The sequence below is a fragment of the Saccopteryx leptura genome, chromosome 2 (assembly GCF_036850995.1).
Source record: "Saccopteryx leptura isolate mSacLep1 chromosome 2, mSacLep1_pri_phased_curated, whole genome shotgun sequence".
Classification (NCBI taxonomy): Eukaryota; Metazoa; Chordata; class Mammalia; order Chiroptera; family Emballonuridae; genus Saccopteryx; species Saccopteryx leptura.
The window spans coordinates 160518941-160539993 of NC_089504.1; the positions used below are offsets into that span (position 1 = coordinate 160518941).

The 21053-nt window shown below is 36.6% G+C and overlaps 1 protein-coding gene across 4 annotated transcripts in view; it reads left to right on the forward strand.

Moving 5' to 3' along the window:
* Positions 1-21053, forward strand: part of ATP8A2 (ATPase phospholipid transporting 8A2) — a 726487-nt gene that overhangs the window by 164356 nt on the left and 541078 nt on the right. For all 4 annotated transcript variants that reach the window (XM_066369169.1, XM_066369168.1, XM_066369167.1 and 1 more), the window contains exons 3-6: positions 16760-16859; positions 18572-18670; positions 19591-19636; positions 20317-20357. In XM_066369169.1, the coding sequence (XP_066225266.1) occupies positions 16760-16859; positions 18572-18670; positions 19591-19636; positions 20317-20357 (286 nt within the window). The remainder of the gene's footprint in view (positions 1-16759; positions 16860-18571; positions 18671-19590; positions 19637-20316; positions 20358-21053) is intronic.

The window sequence follows — 21053 nt, forward strand, 5'->3', positions numbered from 1 at the left end:
ATAGTCTCATTCCAACTCTGAACCTCAATCCATGCTGACTCCTTTGTCATGCTGGATTAGGGACATATGCCAACCAGTCAACCTACTGTATTTAAAACCAGAAAGCTCTGAAATGTCTTGGAAATTTGCTTTTCTCAGCAAAAGACAGTAAGACAGATACGACCCACCAATTTTGTTGCTGTTGTGCACAGTTAAAAATGCCTGGAACTAGAAGTGATTGCGAGGTGCAGTTCTGCCAGTAAGATGTGAGCAGAGGGCATCTGGGATGCTCCGGATAGTCCCAGTTCTTCCTGTGTGAACACAGCTGTGAATCTGAAGGAGGAAATCCATTCTGTGGCAATACAGTGAGAAGCTGTTGGAGTAGAGACACTTAGGATATTGACCTTTGTGAGGCTGCTGCATGGGCACTGAGTCAGCTACCTCTGCAATTCCCTTTCTGAGAAGAACCCCCCACCCTATCCCACCAATGACTTCAGACAAGTTTCTGTTGCAAGAAGCAGAATTCAGTTTCTCATTCAGAACATTAAAAAAAAAAGTTCTGGCCCTGGCCGGTTGGCTCAGTGGTAGAGCGTTGGCCTGGCATGCGGGAGTCCTGAGTTCGATTCCCGGCCAGGGCACACAGGAGAAGCGCCCATCTGCTTCTCCACCCCTCCCCCTCTCCTTCCTCTCTGTCTCTCTCTTCCCCTCCCACAGTCGAGGCTCCATTGGAGCAAAGTTGGCCCGGGCACTGAGGATGGCTCTGTAACCTCTGCCTCAGGTGCTAGAATGGCTCTGATTGCGGCAAAGCGACGCCCAGATGGGCAGAGCATCGCCCCCTGGTGGGCATGCCGGGTGGATCCCGGTCGGGCGTATGCGGGAGTCTGTCTGAGTGCCTCCCCGTTTCCAACTTAAGAAAAGTACCAAAAAAAAAAAGTTCTAACTACTGTATTGGCTTGTTTTCTAAGTATTCACATATATTCATGTTGTCTTTCCATTCTCACTGGCTTTCAATAAAAAAGTATTTTCTTATTATGACATATGGTGTACTTTTCATTTGAAAATCTACAAGGCTAAGAAATTGGCCTAAATATGATATAAATATTATGGTTCAGTCTTAGATTAATGACTTTTTGTTTTAATATATTACCACAGTCACATGGCCATTTTGCCACTAGTTCATAATAGTGGTCATTTTCCAGAATATATTCTATTTAGCAAAGCATTGTTACTAATTGGAATTGTTAATCATAATACATGCACTTCTAGAAAAACTGCAGATGTGTTTTCCTAAAGTGATGACTTAAACAGTCCAACAAACCAGTTCCTCATTGGGGAATTTGCACTTTATCACAAAACACATGTGCATGTATGTCTTTAAAAAATCTTTAAGGCACTTAGCTTGCATATTGCTAAAAATTGCTAATAATCAAAATATGAGTGCAACTTATTACAGTTGAACTACATGAGTCATACTGGAGAAACAATGTTTGAAATGTATGGGGCCATAACTTTCTCTGTTATTTCATCAAGTGATCATATCCAAGTCTGTAGTAATCATTTTAAAAACAGATATGGAAACTAATATTTTTCCTTTAGAATTTTTCTTTTTGTATGTGTGGTGTTAAGTTTTCCATTGAGAACTTTGGCTAAAAAAATTATGTATTGTCAAAATTTTGGTAAAGAAGGATATTGAGGGGGAGGTATTGTCTTACTAGAGTGACAGAACATATATATATCTACTGTGAACTGACAAAGATATCCATGGAACTAAATATGTGCCAATATTTTACATAGTGATATTTTAGTTAAGTGGAATGGATAATTGTGCTGGTACCACTTATTAGACAATATGACTATGTGTCAGGATAAAGACGAAATTGAACTCCATCCTATATGATATGTAAAAATGAACTCTTATTGCAAAAATTACAGACCACATTTTAAGAAAAATCTATAAAGAGAATCTTAGAAGTGTGTATGTATTTTATGTATGTGCATATACATTATATAAAATGGAATGGGGGGAAGAATTTCTTAATACTAAATCACAACACTAACTTTTTTTGGAGTATCTACATTATTCATACTTGACATACCTTTTTGTATGTCAAAAGTACTGTTTAAAAAAATATACAAATGAATGGTCTAGAAAACTATTTAATATATATTAGGGTTAGTAGGTAGACATTACCAAATTCTTACAAATGGACACTGAGAAGACCAACAAACCAATTGGAAAATGAGCAAAGTATATGAGGAGGTGTTAATGAAGCAAAGCCTTATTGCTCTCAGATGTGTAAAAATGTATGTTGAATTTTGTTATAATCAAAACAATGAAATTAGCATCACAACAATTTATTACTTGACATAGGGCTGAATACTGTAAAAAGACTGTTAATACCTTCTGTTGGCAGGAATATGAAGATAAAATATATTCTCATACATTGCTAATAGTAGTGTGAACTACTAAACTGATTTGGGAAGTAATTTGCTATCTATTAAAATTAAAAGTTTATGATTCTCTTGGAACAGAAAAAGGACATTCAGTAGAAACTTTGGAAATCTTGTCTGGTCCACTAATCTTTAGAGATGCTTAGAATGGAACCACTTTTTGAAGTGAAATCTAATAAAAGTAAAATCACCAGCATTATGAATGAAAATGGATATTCACGGTGGCATTTTTCTAGTTTGAAAGCCTGGAAATAAAGAAATTGCTCCCTATAATACCTTGATTGAATAAATTATGGAATATTATATAACCATAAAAAGAATGGCTTAGAGCTTTACCATTGACTTATAGAGATTTTGCTTTTGTTGAGTGATAAAAGCAAAATTTAGAAAATGGCATGTGTCTCAGTTTTTGTGGAACATGGGCAACTTTCTGTATATGAATATGTGTGCATATCTGTGTAAGATTATGTGATCTTAGAGAAATTATGGGAGGGTATATATTGTAGGTCATTAAAATAACTCTATTTGTGTTAGATGATGCATGGATCCAGAGTCAGCTTGACTAACAGTTAAGATCCAGGACCTCTGCCCATTCCAGGGCCCTGGGAGGTCGTCTGCTATATGATTACCTGGTTGATGTTTTTGTATAACTTAGGAAATAGATCTGAACCCTGATATTCCAAGGCAACTATCTCTTTTCAGTTAGACTTCAGCCATTATCACACTTTCTCTCCTGTTAGATGACATTGGAGTGGTGTTTTAGGGATCTGGATAAGGAAAACTTGGAAATAACATTTTGTTTGGTTTTAGAGGTATATTTTTGTGCTGTGCAGTCACATTTGTGAATAGATAAATTAATCATCCCAGCACAAGAGCAAATAACAAATGCTCCTACTACCACTGCATCAACTGGGGTTGTGATGTGCGATTATAGAGTTAGAAGTATCAAAATATGAGTGGCACTTATTATATTTGAACTACATGAGTCATATTGGAGAAACAATGTTTGAAATGTATGGGGCCATAAACTAGTCTGCAGGGAAGTCTTTCATATTTTCAGTTATATTTATAAAAGAAATTTGATAGGAATTTCTCTGAATTTGATGCTAATCATAAAAATTTACATTACGTTGCTGTTCAGGAATTATAAAGCTGAAAGAAATATTACAGAAAGATTAATGAAAAATAACCACAGCTCGAGGAATGATTTTTCTATTCTTTCTATTGAAACTATTACAAAATTGTTATATAAGAAGTGATTTAAGTAAGTGAAGTAAAAAATATGGGAGGGGGTATAGAATGTCAGATAGTTAATAAAAAATACTGTGTATCCCAGAAATTGCAATGTAGTTTATTTCAGCTTTCATGAATTGTATTATGTTGTGATCCCCCCAAATCTTAAATGTTTTCACTTTTATGCCCTATTTTATTTTTATACTTTTGTATTTTTCTTAAAGTGAGACCCTCCAAATCGTATGTATATTGTATACAAATGATATCCAGGCCCCACAAAATCTGGATTTAGATTTTTTTAAAGTTTGTTAACTGGGTATAGAATAATAAGTAAATTAAATGAAAAGATGAGAAGATATTTTAAGATTACTTAGGAAGGAACTACGTTATATTAAATGGCCATGAGTAAATATGCAAGGACCAATTATTAAAATGAAATAAAGCTTTAAAGTTCTTCCTTAAACATTGCTTCTCTGAGGATTCGTGTTAGAAAATTATTATTGAGGAACTTGATCTTCATCTGGCTCAGGTTTCTGTTACAGAAAACGCTATTTTAGCTGGCCAGCAGAGGGCACTGTGTTGTTGGTCAGAGGTGTGCGGTAAGCTCTCTGCCTCCAAGGCGGGTGGAGGTGGTTAAGAGCATAAATATTTGATGTGGCCAATTTAGAGCTTAATGTGTAAGAGGAGAGAAGTCCCCACCCCCATGCCTTCACTTGTGAATGTGTGTGTTCTCTCTGTCTCACACACATACTCTCACACACACACATGCACACGCACACAATACTGAGATGAATGGATGGATTACAGACTGTGTGTTGGGTACTCATGGATAGGGAAAAGCTTGCTAGAGAAGATGACCCCTTGGGCTGTTGGCTGGGAAGAAGAGAAAGGATATGGTTTGATAAAAAGAAAAAAAGATGTTCTGGAAATTTGGCAGAGGATTAAAGGAAGCGAGACAATGTAAGAGCTAATACTCTTCAGGATAAAGTGATTTCCATTGGAGTGGGAAGAGGTTTATTCCCTTTCTTCCTGAGGGCTTTCTTCTTGTGTTGAAAGCCAGACTGTTCTTCTCAAGGAATAACTGTATAAAAGTTTTATATTCTGAATGCTGTCCTGCTTGTTTTTTTTTAGACTCATATAGGGCAGATTAGAATTTTCCTTTCTTATCCATGACCTAGAGTCTGGCTGTTGCTGATAGAACATACTGACTGTAGGGATTAATAACAGATATGAGTTGTTACTAGATTTTGGGGGAAGTAACATGAGAATTAATTAGGTATTTAACCTAATTTCATGTTCCAATAAATAGCTCCTTGTGTATGACGATTCCTGAAATTAGCTAAAATAAAAAAAACAAAAACAGCCTGACCAGGCTGTGGTGCAGTGGATAGAGTGTCAGACTGGGATGTGGAGGACCCAGGTTCGAGACCCTGAGGTCGCCAGCTTGAGCGCGGGCTCATCTGGTTTGAGCAAGATCACCAGCTTGGACTCAGTGTCTCTGGCTCGAGCAAGGGGTTACTCAGTCTGCTGTAGCCCCACGGTCAAGGCACATATGAGAAAGCAATCAATGAACAACTAAGGTGTCACAACAAAAAACTAATGATTGATGCTTCTCATCTCTCTTTGTTCCTGTCTGTCTGTCCCTGTCTATCCCTCTCTCCAACTCTTTCTCTTTCTGTGTAAAAAAAAAAAAAAAAAAAAGAAAGAAAGAAATGAAGAGTATGCTAACTGAAATGAAGAATAATTTACAGGAAATCAACAGAGAAGATGAAGCCAATAATCAAATCAGGGATTTGGAATATAAGGAAGCAAAAAACACCAAATCAGAACAGCAAAAAGAAAAATGAATGCAAAAAATTGAAGATAGTATAAGCAACCTCTGGGACAACTTCCAGCGTACCAACATTCATATCATGGGGTGCTAGAAGGACAAGAGAGAGAAAGAAACTGAAAACTTACTTGAAAAAAATATGACAGAAAACTTCCCCAACCTGGTGGAGGAAATAGATATATAAATCAAGAAAGTACAGAGAATCCCAAACGAGATGAACCTAAAAAGAATCATACCAAAGACACATCATAATTAAAATGCAAAAGGTTAAAGACAAAGAGAAATCTTCAATGCAGCAAGAGAAAAGCAATTAATTACCTACAAGGGAGCTTCCATAAGACTGTCAGCTGATTTCTCAACAGAAACTTTGCAGGCCAAAAGGGATTGGCAGGAAATTCAAAATGATGAAAAAGGAGGACCTACAACCAAGATTACTTGAACCAGCAAAGCTATCATTTAGAATTGAAGGACATACCTATAAAAAGCTTCCTGGGAAAGGAGTTCATCACCACCAAACCAGCTTTATGTGAAATATTAAAGGGTCTTCTTTAAGAAGAAGAAAAAAGAAGATAAAAAATATGAGTAATAAAATAGCAATAAATAAATACATATCTACCAACAAATATATCTAAAAAGTAAAATAGACGAAGAAGCAGAACAAAAATAGAGTCATAGATACAGAGAATATTTTGAGAGTTACTAAATGAGAGGAGAGTTGGGGAAGTGGGTGAAAAAAGGTGAAGGGATTAAGAAGTACAAATTGATAGTTAAGGAATAGTCATAGTAATGTGCAGTACAGCATAGGGAGTATGGTCAGTATTCTAACAACTTAATATGGGGTCATATGGGTACAAGATATATCAAGATGATCACTTAGTAAGTTATGTAATGGTTAATCACTGGAGTGTACATCTGAAACTAATATGTTGATGTATGTTAACCTTAATTGAAAAATAAAAATGATATAAAAAATCTTGGTTATTGCCCTATTAATTTTTAGCATAATAATACGAATCCATCAAAATCTGACTTCCATTTCCTCCCTCATAAGCTCTATCTTCTATTACACCTTTATTTATTTTGCCCCAAACTCTGTGCAATAGCTGTGTAACAGTGTTGACTGTTCCTAAAACAAATGCCTTTTTTGCTGTTTTGCTTGTCTTTCAGAATGACCTTTCCCCTTCATCCCTTGAAGCCCAGTTCCAATGTGAAACCCTTCCTGACTTGCACTAATTGAAGAATTAATTGATTCTTCCACTACACTCCCATAGAACTTTGTATATAATTTCATTATGGGATACAGACAACAAAATAATTATGATGCAAATATGTACTGTTGCCCTGCCTGATGCGAGCTCTTGAGAACAAAGAAATAAGCACTACATAAATGTTTGAGTGAAACGTGAACAGTAGAGTAGTTTGTATTTCTGCAAACCCTGAGGATCAAAGAACAGAAGCTCATTTGAGTTAGTTCTTAATTTGAGATCATGGACTCAATTACCAATAAGTAGTCTTTATATAAATCATTACTTATTGAGAACTACCAATGTGCAAGATACTTTGCTCAGTGGTTTGGTATTATAAATAATTTGGTTGGTGATAATAATTTTGAGCTATTACATGTGCCCCTATTCTCATGCAAAATAATACTTTTAAAGATTTTATAATATTCGGAGTGTTTTCTTATTTTACTTGATTTATGTAACACTCTTAGGTAGGTAGAACAGCTACAGACTGACTCCCTTTTATCCAAAAGGAGTTTGATGTTTAGAGGTTATTTGTACAAGTTCACTGATTAAGAACTATGGGAATTGGAACCAGAATCTAGATTTTTCCTGAAATAAATGCCAACTGCTAAGACATTTATTCTGAACTATCTCATTATATTGATAGACTAAACAGTTACTGTAATGAAAATCTATCTTTTGTTCTCTTAAAAGATAATCTAAGATATTTTTTGGACGGTGTAGAACTAAAATGCTTGTCATATGACAGACTTTTAAAGACTGAAAGAACCTGAGTTAATTATTTCTCTGAGTTAACTAGCATTTTGAAAACACATCTCTACTACTGCTAGCAATAAATATATTTTTTTCTTAGGCTTGCATTCAAGCAACTGATTTGGATTTGGGTGTTCATGGAAATGAATGAAACAACCTTAGAAAAACTTGTTTGACATGTAAATTTTTTATTCTTTAAAGAGAATAGCTGATAGATGTAAATTAAAAAGTGAAGTGTATATTGGTACTTGAACACATGGAAGCTTTTGGTGATTAGTACTGTATCCTTTGTCAAATACAATTTGGGTTTTATTTTAATTTTGTTTTTCTTGGTTTTTGGTGGGATTAGATTATAATTTAAAGACATAAGAAAATTTGTTTTCTTTTTTTATTATTACTAATTTTAATGCAGTGACATTGAAAAATCAGGGTACATATGTTCCGAGAAAACATCTCCAGATTTTTTTGACATTTGATTGTGTTGCATATCCCTCACCCAAAGTCAAATTGTCTTCCGTCACCTTCTATGTGGTTTTCTTTGTGCCCCTCCCCTAACCCCACCTCCTCTCTCTCCTTCCTCGCCCCCTTCCCACCCCCCCAACCCACCCCCGTTACTATAACATTCTTGTCCATGTCTCTGAGTCTCATTTTTATGTCCCATCTAAGTATGGATTCATATAGTTCTTAGTTTTTTCTGTTTTACTAATTTCACTCTGTATAATGTTATCAAGGTCCATCCATGTTATTGCAAATGATCCGATGTCATCATTTCTTATGGCTGAGTAGTATTCCATAGTATATATGTACCAAAGCTTTTTAATCCACTCGTCCTCTGACGGACACTTGGGCTGTTTCCAGGTCTTCGCTATTGTGAACAATGCTGCCATAAACATGGGGGTGCATTTCCCCTTTTGGAACAGTTCTATAGTGTTCTTGGGGTATATTCCTAAAAGTGGGATAGCTGGGTCAAAGGCAGTTCAATTTTTAATTTTTTGAGGAGTCTTTATACTGTTTTCCACAGTGTCTGCACCAGTCTGCATTCCCACCAGCAGTGCAGGAGGGTTCCCTTTTCTTCACATCCTTGCCAGCTCTTATTCTGTGTTGTCTTGTTGAGTGCCATTCTGACTGGTGTGAGGTGATATCTCATTGTGGTTTTAATTTGCATTTCTCTAATGATTACTTATGTTGAGCATTTTTTCATCTGCCTATTGGCCATCTGTATGTCCTCTTTGGAGAAGTGTCTATTCATTTCTTTTGCCCCTTTTTTGATTGGATTGTTTGTCTTCCTGGTTTTGAGTTTTACAAGTTCTTTATAAATTTTGGTTATTAACCCCTTATCAGACGTATTGTCAAATATGTTCTCCTATTATGTAGTTTGTCTTTTTATTCTGTTCTTATTGTCTTTAGCTCTGTAAAAGCTTTTTAGTTTGATATAGTCCCATTTGTTTATCCTGTCTTTTATTTCACTTGCCCGTGGAGATAAATCAGCAATATTGCTGCGAGAGATGTTGGAGAGCTTACTTCCTATGTTTTCTTCTAAGATGCTTATGGTTTCACAGATTACATTTAAGTCTTTTATCCATTTTGAGTTTATTTTTGTGAATGGTGTAAGTTGGTAGTCTCGTTTCATTTTTTTACAAGTATCTGTCCAATTTTCCCAACACTATTTGTTAAAGAGACTGTCTTTTCTCCATTGTATGCTCTTACCTCCTTTTTCAAATATCAGTTGTCCATAGAGCTGTGGGTTTATTTCTGGGTTCTCTGTTCTGTTCCACTGATCTATATGCCTGTTCTTATGCCAGTACCAGGCTGTTTTGAGTACAATGGCCTTGTAGTATAACTTGATATCAGGAAGTGTGATACCTCCCACTTTATGCTTTTTTTTTAAGAATGCTGAGGCTATTTGTGTTCTTTTTTGGTTCCATATAAATTTTTGGAATATGTGATGTATGTCTTTAAAGTATGTCATTGGTATTTTAGTTGGTATTGCATTGAATTTATAAATTGCTTTGGGTAATATAGACATTTAATGATGTTTATTCTTCCTAACCATGAGCACAGTATATACTTCCACTTGTTTGTATCCTTCTTGATTTCTTTTTCAATGTTTTATAAATTTTTCAAGTACAATTCTTTAGTCTCCTTGGTTAAATTTACTCCTAGGTACTTTATTTATTTTGATTGAAATAGTGAAGGGGACTGTTTCCTTAATTTCTCTTTCTGCAGTTTTTGTTGGTTTATAAAAATGCCTGTGATTTCTGAGTATTAATTTTATATCCTGCCACTTTACTGAATTCATTTATCAGGTCTGAAACTTTAGGGTTTTCTATATACAATATCATATCATCTGTAAATAACGATAGTTTTACTTCTTTTCCAACATGAATGCCTTTTATTTCTTCTTCTTGTCTGATTGCTGTGGCTAGGACTTCCAGGACTATGTTGAATAAGAGTGGTGAAAGGGGGCATCCCTGCCTTGTTTCTGATATTAAGGGGATTGTTTTAAATTTTTGTCCATTGAGTATGATGTTGGCTGTGGGTTTGTCATAGATGGCTTTTATCATGTTGAGGTATGTTCCCTGTATTCCCACTTTACTAAGAGTTTTGATCATGAATGGGTGCTGGATTTTATCAAATGCTTTTTCTGCATCTATTGAAATTATCATGTGGTTTTTCTCCTTCCTTTTATGTGAAGAATCACATTGATTGATTTGTGAATATTGTACCAGCCTTACCTCCCAAGAATAAATCCCACTTGATCATGGTGTATGATTTTTGCATATATTGTTGGATTCGATTTGCTAATATTTTGTTGAGGATTTTAGCATCTATATTCATCAGGGATATTGTTGTTTTTTTTCCTGGATTTGGAATCAGAATTATGCTTGCCTCATATAAGGAGCTTGGAAGTCTTCCTTCCTCTTGAATTTTTTGATATAGTGTGAGAAGGATATGAGTTAGTTCTTCTTTGAATATTTGGTAGAATTCACTTGTGAAGCCATCAGGCCTCGGACTTTTCTTTGTTGGGAGTTTTTTGATACCTGTTTTAATCTCATTTGTTGTAATCGGTCTGTTTAGGTTTTCTGATTCTTCCAGATTGATTTTTGGAAGATTGTATGTTTCAAGGAATCTGTCCATTTCATCTATGTTGTCTAGTTTTTTGGCATACAGTTCTTCATAGTATTTTCTTACAATATTTTGTATTTCTATTGTGTCAGTTGTTATTTCTCCACTCTCATTTCTAGTTTTATTTATTTGAGTCCTCTTTCTTTTTTTCTTGGTGAGTCTAGTTTAAGGTTCATCAATCTTGTTTACCTTTTCAAAGAACCAGCTCCTGGTTTCATTGATCCTCTATTGTTTCTTAAGCCTCTATGTCATTTATTTCTGCTCTGATCTTTATTATTTCCTTCCTTCTACTACATTTAGGCTTTACTGCTGTTCTTTTTCTAGTTCTTTTAGATGCAGGTTTACATTGTTTATTTGAGCTTTTTCTAGCTTCTTAAAGTATGCCTGTAGTGCTATGAACTTCCCTCTCAGTACTGCTTTTGCTGTGTACCATAAATTTTGAGTTGTTGTATGCTCATTATCATTTGTTTCTAGGAATTTCTTTATTTCTTCTTTGATCTCATTCTTAATCCATTTGTTATTTAAAAACCTGCTATTTAGGTTCCATGTGTTTGAGAATTTTTGAGTTTTTCTGTTGTGGTTGATTTCTAGTTTCATGCCTTTGTGATCAGAGATAGTGCTTGATATGATTTCAATCTTCTTAAATTTGTTGAGAGCACTTTTGTGCCCTCACATGCAGTCTATCCTAGAGAATGTACCATGATTACTTGAAAAGAATGTATATTCTGCTGCTTTAGGGTGAAGGGTTCTGAAGATATCTATTAAATTGAGTTGATCTAGTGTGTCCTTTAAGTCTGCTGTTTCTTTGTTAATTTTTTTTCTTGAGGATCTATCTAATGATGTTAGTGGGGTATTGAAATCCCCTACTATTATAGTATTGCTGTTGATCTTGCCCTTTATATCCATCAAAGTCTGCTTTATATATTTATGTGCTCCTATATTAGGTGTGTAGATATTTATAATAGTTACATCTTTCTGTTGGATAGCTCCCTTTATCATTATAAAGTGGAATTCTTTATATCTTACTATATCCTTTGTTTTAAAGTCCATTTTGTCTGATATAAGTATTGCTACCCCAGCTCTTTTTAAATTTCCATTTGCATGAAATGTTTTTTTCCATCCTTTTCCCTTCAGTCTATGTGCATCTTTTGTTTTAAGTTGTGTCTCTTGTAGACAACATATGTATGGGTTCTGTTTTCTTATCCATGCAGCTATCCTATGTCTCCTGATTGGATCATTTAATCCATTTACATTTAAGGTTATTATTAATATGTAGTTGTTTATTGCCATTTTATTCTTTAATGCTGTATTTCTTTTTTGCTATATTCTTTTCTCACTTTGATCTGTTTACAACAGGCCCCTTAACATTTCCTGCAGCATTGCTTTGGTTGTAATAAATTCCTTGAGTTTTGTTTTTGTCTGGGAAGCTTTTTATTTCTCCTTCAATTTTAAATGATAGCTTTGCTGGATAAAATAGTCTTGGTTGTAGATTCTTGTTCTGCATTACTTTGAATATTTCTTGCCATTTCCTTCTGGCCTCAAGTGTTTCTGTTGAGAAGTCTGATGTCATTCTTATCAGGGCTTCTTTGTAGGTGATAATCTTTTTTTCTCTAGCAGCTTTTAATATTTTCTCTTTATCACTTAGTTTTGGTGTTTTAATTATGATGTGTCTTGGTGTAGGTTTCTTTGGGTTTCTCTTTAATGAAGTTCTCTGTGCTTCTTGAACTTGTGAGAGTTTCTCCTTCATTAATTTGGGAAGTTTTCAACTATGATATGATTGAACAAAGTCTCTATCCCTTGTTCTTTGTCTTCTTCTTCAGGAACCCCTATGATGCGGATGTTATTTCTCTTCATGTTGTCACAGAGCTCACTAAGAGTTTCCTCTTAGACTTTTTGAGTCTCCTTTCTTTTTTTTTCTCTGCTTTCATTCCACTTGTCCTCTAACTTGCTGATTCAATCCTCAGCTCCATCCATCCTGTTTTTAATGTCTTCCATTGTGGTCTTCATTTCTGATATTGTATTTGTCATCTCTGACTCTTTTTTAATATTTCAATATCCTTTTTTATACTTGCTATTTCTTTATTTAGGTGTTCGTAATGACCATCCATTGTTGTTCTAAGATCCATAAGCATCATTACAATCATTATTTTGAACTGCGCATCTGGAAGTTTGGTTATTTCCATATCACTCAGTTCATTTCCTGAAGGTTTCTCTTGTGGTTTCATTTGGGTTGTGCTTCGCTGTCTTTTCATTATGTCTGTGTGTTTGGGTGTTTTGTTTGTAGAGCTGGTTGAGTCTAGGGTTCCTGTTGTCTGCCTCCAATTTTCAGTTGTGTTATTTCTAGGGCTTCTTGGGTTGGCATCATCTATCATTTGTAATCCACTTTTGGATTTGGGCCACTTTGAGGTCTTGATTTGTTTGTTTTCTTTTCTTTTTTTTTTTTATATAATTTTATTTTTTTAATGGGGTGACATCAATAAATCAGGATACATATATTCAAAGATAACAAGTCCAGGTTATCTTGTCGTTCAATTATGTTGCATACCCACCACCCAAAGTCAGATTGTCCTCTGTCACCTTCTATCTTGTTTTCTTTGAGCCCCTCCCCACCCCCTATCCCTCTCCCATTCCCCCCTCCCCCCTGTAACCACCACACTCTTATAAATGTCTCTTAGTTTCACTATTATGTCCCACCTACGTATGGAATAATACAGTTCCTGTTTTTTTCTGATTTACTTATTTCGCTTTGTATCATGTTATCAAGATCCCACCATTTTGCTGTAAATGTTCCGATGTCATCATTTCTTATGGCTGAGTAGTATTCCATAGTGTATATGTGCCACATCTTCTTTATCCAGTCATCTATTGATGGGCTTTTTGGTTGTTTCCATGTCCTGGCCACTGTGAACAATGCTGCAATAGATTTGTTTGTTTTCTTAACAGGTGATAGTCTTGTTTACTGATCTCAGCAGGGGGCTTATTTGAAACGTATCCAGGAATGCAGTGGCTGTAACCCGAGACTCTGAAGGTCTCTTCTGCCTGTTACTTTCTCTGGGGGCAGGGTGTTTTCTCAGCTTCAGTAGGGGGAGGTGTATCTCAGATCTCCATGGAGACCTGAGTTACTGCCCCTCCTCCCCACTTCTTGTTTTCAGCTGTGTCTTGTTGTGCTGATTGGAGCTGGAGAGATGTTTGGAAATCTGTTACCTGGAAGCACTTCAGTCTTTTGTTTTGTGGAAGCGTCAGCCCCTCTCCCAGCTAAGGCCACCTCCAGCATTGGATGAATCAGCTTCTCAGTTCGTCCCCTGCATTCCTCTGCCCCTCACTGTCTGTCTCTCTCTCTCCCCTTTCTTTTTGGAAGACAAGCTTGCCCTTTCAATACACCTCATTTCCTGGTCACCAGGCAAGTGGCTGTGAGCTGTATTTTCTGCTCTTTTCCTTGGAGGGAGAGCCATTCTGGGCTCTCAGCCTCACCTCCTTTCTGTTCCTGTAAGCAGGGGAGATTCAGGCACTCCCTACCAGGTTTGTTGTGGCTTCTTCTTTGCTCCTTGGTTTTTGAGAGCTATTCTTGTAGTCCAGAGTTGGTTTTTCATGCTGATTGTTCCTAAATTAATTTGTAATCCATTTCAGTGGTGTGAGCTGAGAGTCTGTGCCTCATTTTTCTTTTTCAGAGAGAAAGACAGGCAGGAAGGGAGAGAGATGAGAAGCACCAATTCTTTGTTGTGGCACCTTAGTTGTTCATTTATTGCTTTCTCATATGTGCCTTGGTCAGGGGGCTACAGCAGAGCGAGTGACCCCTTGCTCAATCCAGCAACTTTGGACTTCAAGCCAGTGACTTTTGGGCTCAAGCCAGTGACCATAGGGTCATGTCTATGACCCCATGCTCAAGCTGGTGACCTTGGGGTTTCGAACCTGGGTCCTCTGTGTCCCAGGCCAATGCTCTATTCACTGCACCACACCCTGGTCAGGCTAGAATGGATTTTCATGGTTCCTTTACTGATCAGTGTTGGTTGCTTTATTTCTGTAGTCAGTGCTGCCATAAAGGAACACACTGTGTTCCATTTGACTTTTCTGGAAGTTGCGGTCAAGTATACAAGTTACCATATTTCCCATGTATGAGATGCCCCCATGTATAAGATGCACCTTAATTTTGGGGCCGGAAATTTGAAAAAAAAAGTATTACATAAATTTATTGAACTCAAGATGTATTCATCATAAAATTCATACAACTCCTCATCACTGTCAAAACTCCCATCCATTAGCTTGTCCTCATTTGTGTCTGATGACGAATTTCTGTCTTTAGTGTGCAGAAAAACAAGTGCGAAAAAGCAGGAAATGCAAGTAAAAAAATCTCCAACCACTGTATAAGACGCAACCAGTTTATAGACCTGAAATTTTTCGAAAAATGGTGCATCTTATACATGGGGAAATACGGTAAATATATTTCCCCTACTCTTTAAAGAAATTATTGTCAGCTCATTTATTCTGTCTGCCTGAATTTGACCATGACATCCCTTTATCCCACAGAGCTACACAGATGAGTGGGAACTCTACGTAAGTGAAGTTTCTAGCTAATTTGGTGATACTCCTTTAAGTGTCATGTTCTTTAAGATTGAACTGTTTATAAGTGTTTTTTTTTTTTATAATTTGTTATATATAAATATCTTAAGCAGAAGAAGGTTAAAGAAACAAGTCTGTCTATAAGGACAACTCTAATGCTTGGGTGTTTGCAAGCATCATGGGGATCATCTTCCCTGAGGCAGAGGCTGTAAGTGGTACATGGGACCATTTCCTGTTCTGTCAAGTGACCTTGGGTGGCAATATTTTCTGAGTTGTCAGCTTGCATGTTTTTGTTTTGTCTTTCCAGGGTTGGCTGGGGCTGGGTGTTGTGGTACTACTTCTGCCTCTCATATTCTGTCTACTGAGCTCCTCTGTTCTGGTGCTCTAATTGGTTGTGTATTTGAACCCTGCAGGATAACCCTGTTAGAATACATTTCCGTTAGGAGTTGGTCAGCACCATGCCTTCAGAAGGTGAGCTAGGGGCCAAACAGGTAGTCTTGCGGACAGCCTTCAAGCAGCCAAGGGAGGAGAGGTTCATTTTCTTCTTCAGGGTCTCAGTTTACACCTCTGTGTTATTCTCTTGTTCATTGAGGGTCTGCTGTGTGCTGTGTGGTAGGAACATGCAGAGGTGAAGATCATGACTGTTCTCAGGATCTATTCTGGGGATAGATAAATAAATATAAAATAAAGCAAAACAGATACTATATAGTGTAGTATAAAGCACCACACTGTGGGCTTCAAGGGAGAGGAGTCTGTGGAAGATACAAGATTCAGTGGGAAGATAAGAGGGAAAGTATGGCTTAGTTATGGAGAGGATGTCCCAGGTGGAAGCAAAGTGTGGGCAGAGGTGGGTGCATAAAGGGCACGTGGAGGGAATGGAGTTTATTTAGGTGTGGTTAGGTAAACATCCGTGGTGGGCATTCAGGGGGATACTGAATTGTTGTTCACAGCCTGTTGCTCTATAGGTGACTTTCTACAGTGAATCAGTGGCTTTGTAATAAGACTTGTAGAGCATCACAAATCCTGGCATAATAATTCTGCCTTGCTTGTGTGAGTTGCCTGCCTGATGTTTCCACCTCATTCTTTATGTCAGTGTTCATGTCTAACTGTGTTTGGAACATGGACCTCTTTCTGTTTTGTGATTCCTGAAACATTCTTTACATTCTTACTGTGTCTGTAGCACATAGATCCTAGAAGGTGGGCAAAGTTTCCTGCTTGTACACTGTTGGAAACTAAACAAACACATGTATAATGGAATTTTAAAATAAATATCACATTACAATTTTTTCTTAACAGGTATGTCCTTTGTATGCAAGGGCCAGCACAGCATTTACTTGTCCTGAATTTTGAAATATTTTGTTTTTAAAATCCCTTGTAAAATATTTGAAATTTTATCTTTTTTTTTTTGTTTGTTTTGTTTTGTTTAGAACAGCGGTTCTCAACCGGTGGGTCGCGACCCTGGCTTTAGGCAACCCCTGTGTTTTAGTCGTTTGACCCCCGCCAGGGTCGCGCCCCACAGGTTGAGAACCACTGGTTTAGAATTTTCTCCTATAACTAATAGCAGTTTTCTTTGTACTTTTAGTACGGCCAAGTACAGCGTGCTGACATTTCTACCTCGATTTTTGTACGAGCAGATTAGAAGAGCAGCTAACGCGTTCTTCCTCTTCATTGCCTTACTACAGGTAATGTTTCTTTAAATTTTCTCTAAAATTTTTATCTTGATTACAAGATAAGATTTTGCTGAAAGGTCACCTACCTAAAAAAGTGTCTTAATACTTGGATGTAATTTGCTTTCTTCATCCAGTCCTTGTTTGCATAAACAAACATGGTCTTATAATTTGCATAAATAAACATGGTCTTACATAAAGGCACATTTCTTTAAGTATGCCTTAGATCAGGAGTCCCCAAACTAGGGCCGCATGCAGCCCCCTGAGGCCATTTATCCATCCCCCTGCTGCACTTCCAGAAGGGGCACTTCTTTCATTGGTGGTCAGTGAGAGTACTGTATGTGTATGCATCCTGTGCTCCTGGAGTACTGAATGTGGCGGCGCCACAAAGCGCAGCATCACTCTCATACAGTACTACTTCCGGTGACATGGGACGCACGCATCATGGCTCTGGAAGCGCGTCATATCCTTGTTACGGCTAGCAGTGACAAATATGGAACCGGACCATATTGACCATCTCATTAGCCAAAAGCAGGCCCATAGTTCCTATTTAAATACTGGTCAGTTTGTTGATTTAAATTTACCTGTTCTTTATTTTAAATATTGTATTTGTTCCCGTTTTGTTTTTTTACTTTAAAATAAGATATGTGCAGTGTGCATAGGGATTTGTTCATAGTTTTTGTTATAGTCCGGCCCTCCAACGGTCTGAGGGACAGTGAACTGGCCCCCTGTGTAAAAAGTTTGGGGACCCCTGCCTTAGATTGTAATAAATAAAAGGAACATTGAAAAATGGCCTGAGGGCTTTACTTTTCACTCTTTTTCTGTTCTGCATATAGCAACATTGGATAAAAATTTAAAAGTATGACTGTTGGTGGGAATGTAAAGTAGTACAACCACTATGGAGGAAAGTATGGTGGTTCCTCAAAAAACTGCAAATAGAACTACCTTATGACCCAGCAATCCCTCTACTGGGTATATACCCCAAAACCTCAGAATCATTGATACGTAAAGACACATGTAGCCCCGTGTTCATAGCAGCACTGTTCACAGTGGCCAAGACATGGAAACAACCAAAAAGCCCTTCAATAGAAGATTGGATAAAGAAGATGTGGCACATATACACTATGGAATACTACTCAGCCATAAGAAATGATGACATTAGATCATTTATAGCAAAATGGTGGGATCTTGATAACATTATACGGAGTGAAATAAGTAAATCAGAAAAAAACAAGAACTACATGATTCCATACATTGGTGGAACATAAAAACAAGACTAAGAGACATGGACAAGAGTGTGGTGGCTACCAGGGGTGGGGGGAGGGAGGACGCAGGAGGGAGGGAGGGAGAGATTTAGGGGGAGGGGGAGGGGCACAGAGAAAACTAGATAGAGGGTGACAGAGGACAATCTGACTCTGGGCGAGGGGTATGCAACATAATTTAATGAGAAGATAACCTAGACATGTTTTCTTTGAATATATGTACCCTGAATTATTAATGTCATCCCATTAACATTAATAAAAATTTATTAAAAAAAAAAAAGAAAATACTTTAAAAAAAAATTTTAAAGTATGGAACACACTTAGCTAGTTTTTAGAGTAAGGTCATTATTTTGGTGTAACAAAAGTGGAGAAGAACCACAGAAGAGTGGCTGGTGAGTGACATTTTTTTCTTTCTTAGAGGATTTTAATTTGCCAACTTTTCTCTTTTGGTTTCTTATCTTGCAGCAAATCCCAGATGTATCTCCAACAGGAAGATATACCACCCTGGTGCCACTGATCTTTATTTTAACAGTTGCAGGCATCAAAGAGATTGTAGAAGATTTTGTAAGTTTTTGCTTTCAGATAATCAAAACCTTGTATTGAATGTAACATAACTCACTTGTTGCTTGGGCTTTAAGAGAGGATTGGTCTATAGCTTAACTAGTCTCCCAAGGTTCATAATTATATTTTTTAGGGGAGGGAACATGTACATACATTGTCCTTAATATCTGTACAATGACACAGAAGTAGTTCAAACTACCTTTTCTGATAGAGTTCCCAGGACCTCTTTGATTTTATCACTGATATTCTCACATCCTCCTGTAGAGCTTCCTATTTGGTGGCAGAGGAAGAGCTGTAATGCTGTCCAGCATAGCAGCATTGTGCTGGTTGTCCCTGAGGGAATTCTGCAAGAATCTTTTCCCTCTTGGTGTATCCCAAGTTCATTGGCTACAACTATCCTCTCTCCATCCTATTTTCTAACTCTGTGCCTTTTTTCTCTCTATTCCTCCCATCTCGTACATGTACTTGCTGTCTCTAGGACGCATCTTATGCACATTTTTTCAGGGACTAGGTAAATGAATAAATGTAATATAAATCAAAACAAAGGTAATTTGCCCCAGAAGATTGGTTTTTAATCAAGAAAAAAAATGAATTCAATTTTGTGTTTATCATACTGAATAATTCCCTCAGTCTGATGTAAAACCAAGAGGAGTGAGAAGTTTCCTACTTCAAGTTGCTTAATTCATTGTTAGAACCTGAATATGGTAATTTAAACCAGGTTAGATGACATGTCTACATTTACTGTACTTGTGTACTGAATTAGTGAGCAGTGCTGCTTACAAACATTGAACTGAGCTGGAGTGTCAGCATTGTAGTAGTTGGCGTCCTAGTCCCCTTCCCCGCCACCATCATCCTTAGTGTTTGCTGTGTCAGTTATTCATTTGCGACTTTTGAATCTAAGATCTTTTTTCTTTCTCTAACAGAAGCGACATAAGGCAGACAACAGTATTAACAGAAAGAAAATTATAGGTAAGATACCAGACCAATCTCTTTGCCACTAGAAAACCTGAGAATAAGACCTGTATTTAAGGCATTTTAATAAGTAATTAATGGTGTTGAGATAAATTGGGGGAAATGATCTATAAATACTTTAAAGAAATAGCAAAATGGTTAACAAATGCAATAAAATGTGAATTCTGGCAATTAAGTTTTGAATAGGACTTGTGTGTTTTAGAATTTCAGGAAAGGTTGTAACTTTTCAGTAGCTAGACATATTTTGTGTCAAAAAAAAGTCCAAGCATTCATATCCTTGGTTTATAATTGCTCCTTACCTCTCTCTGTTTACTTTTTATTGTAGTGTCTTTTAGAACATTAGCTCTGTTATTGTGGGATTGTTTTGATTTCTTCTTTGTTTTGGTAAATCTTGTAAGAGCAGGGTGATTTTTTTTCTTATGGGCTAAGTATGAATAGATTTAACTTTATATACATACATCTATATTTATGTGCATGCATTTTTATATATATGGTACATAAATAAATAGGTTAGGGCTCTCCATAACTTATGGGGAGTGGTGATGTTATATCTGTATATCTAAGGATGTGGTATGTTGGAATTAATAAGTGGGATTTTTAAGAAGCCTTTTATATTTTGGAAAGCTAACTTTGATTATCATCAGTATTAAGTGATACATTTATTTTTTCTTTTTCAGTGTTAAGAAATGGTATGTGGCATACCATTATGTGGAAAGAGGTAAAAACTATTTTTAAATATATGCCAAAAAGTATTGGTTTGGAGACATGTAATGAATTGCTTGTATTGATTACAGTATAAAGTTTATGTTAAGACATAGAGGTCATCTTTATTTGATGTAAGTTTTATGTTGTGGAGTTTTCCCACGAGGTTTACTTAGAATTGATACATGCTTATTCTACTCCCTGTGTCGTCTGGAAGGTGCTTACTGTGTCAGTCCAGAGTTATGAAGTTCATTGCTCCTGATGAATAGTTCTGAAATCTCAAAGCATTTTCTAGTTTCTAAATCCAAGTCAAGAAACATTTTTTCTTGTTTTCTGTTCTCTTAAACACAATTCATTTTTTAAAAAGATTTTTTAACTTTTGAGATACAATAAGTAATGGGCTAGTGGTTGGAAACCATTCCATTCAGATTCTGAGGTGGGGTAGTTGGGTGTGGCCAGCAGTTGTTGCTTTTAAGTTTATAGCAGCCAGAAGGGCTTGCTTTGCTTTCACCTTTCTGGAGGTAAGAGGTCTGCAGGGTTTGGGAATTGTGTGCTTTTTTGGTTGTTTATATTGATGAATAGAAAATTTAGAAAAAATATGCTATGCCACCTGGGATTATTGTGTCTGACAAAATTATCTTTTCAAGTGATTCTTTGTTTTAACTGGATCTTCTTCAAAGTCACAGATGGTTTTTGGGGATGACTGCCATTA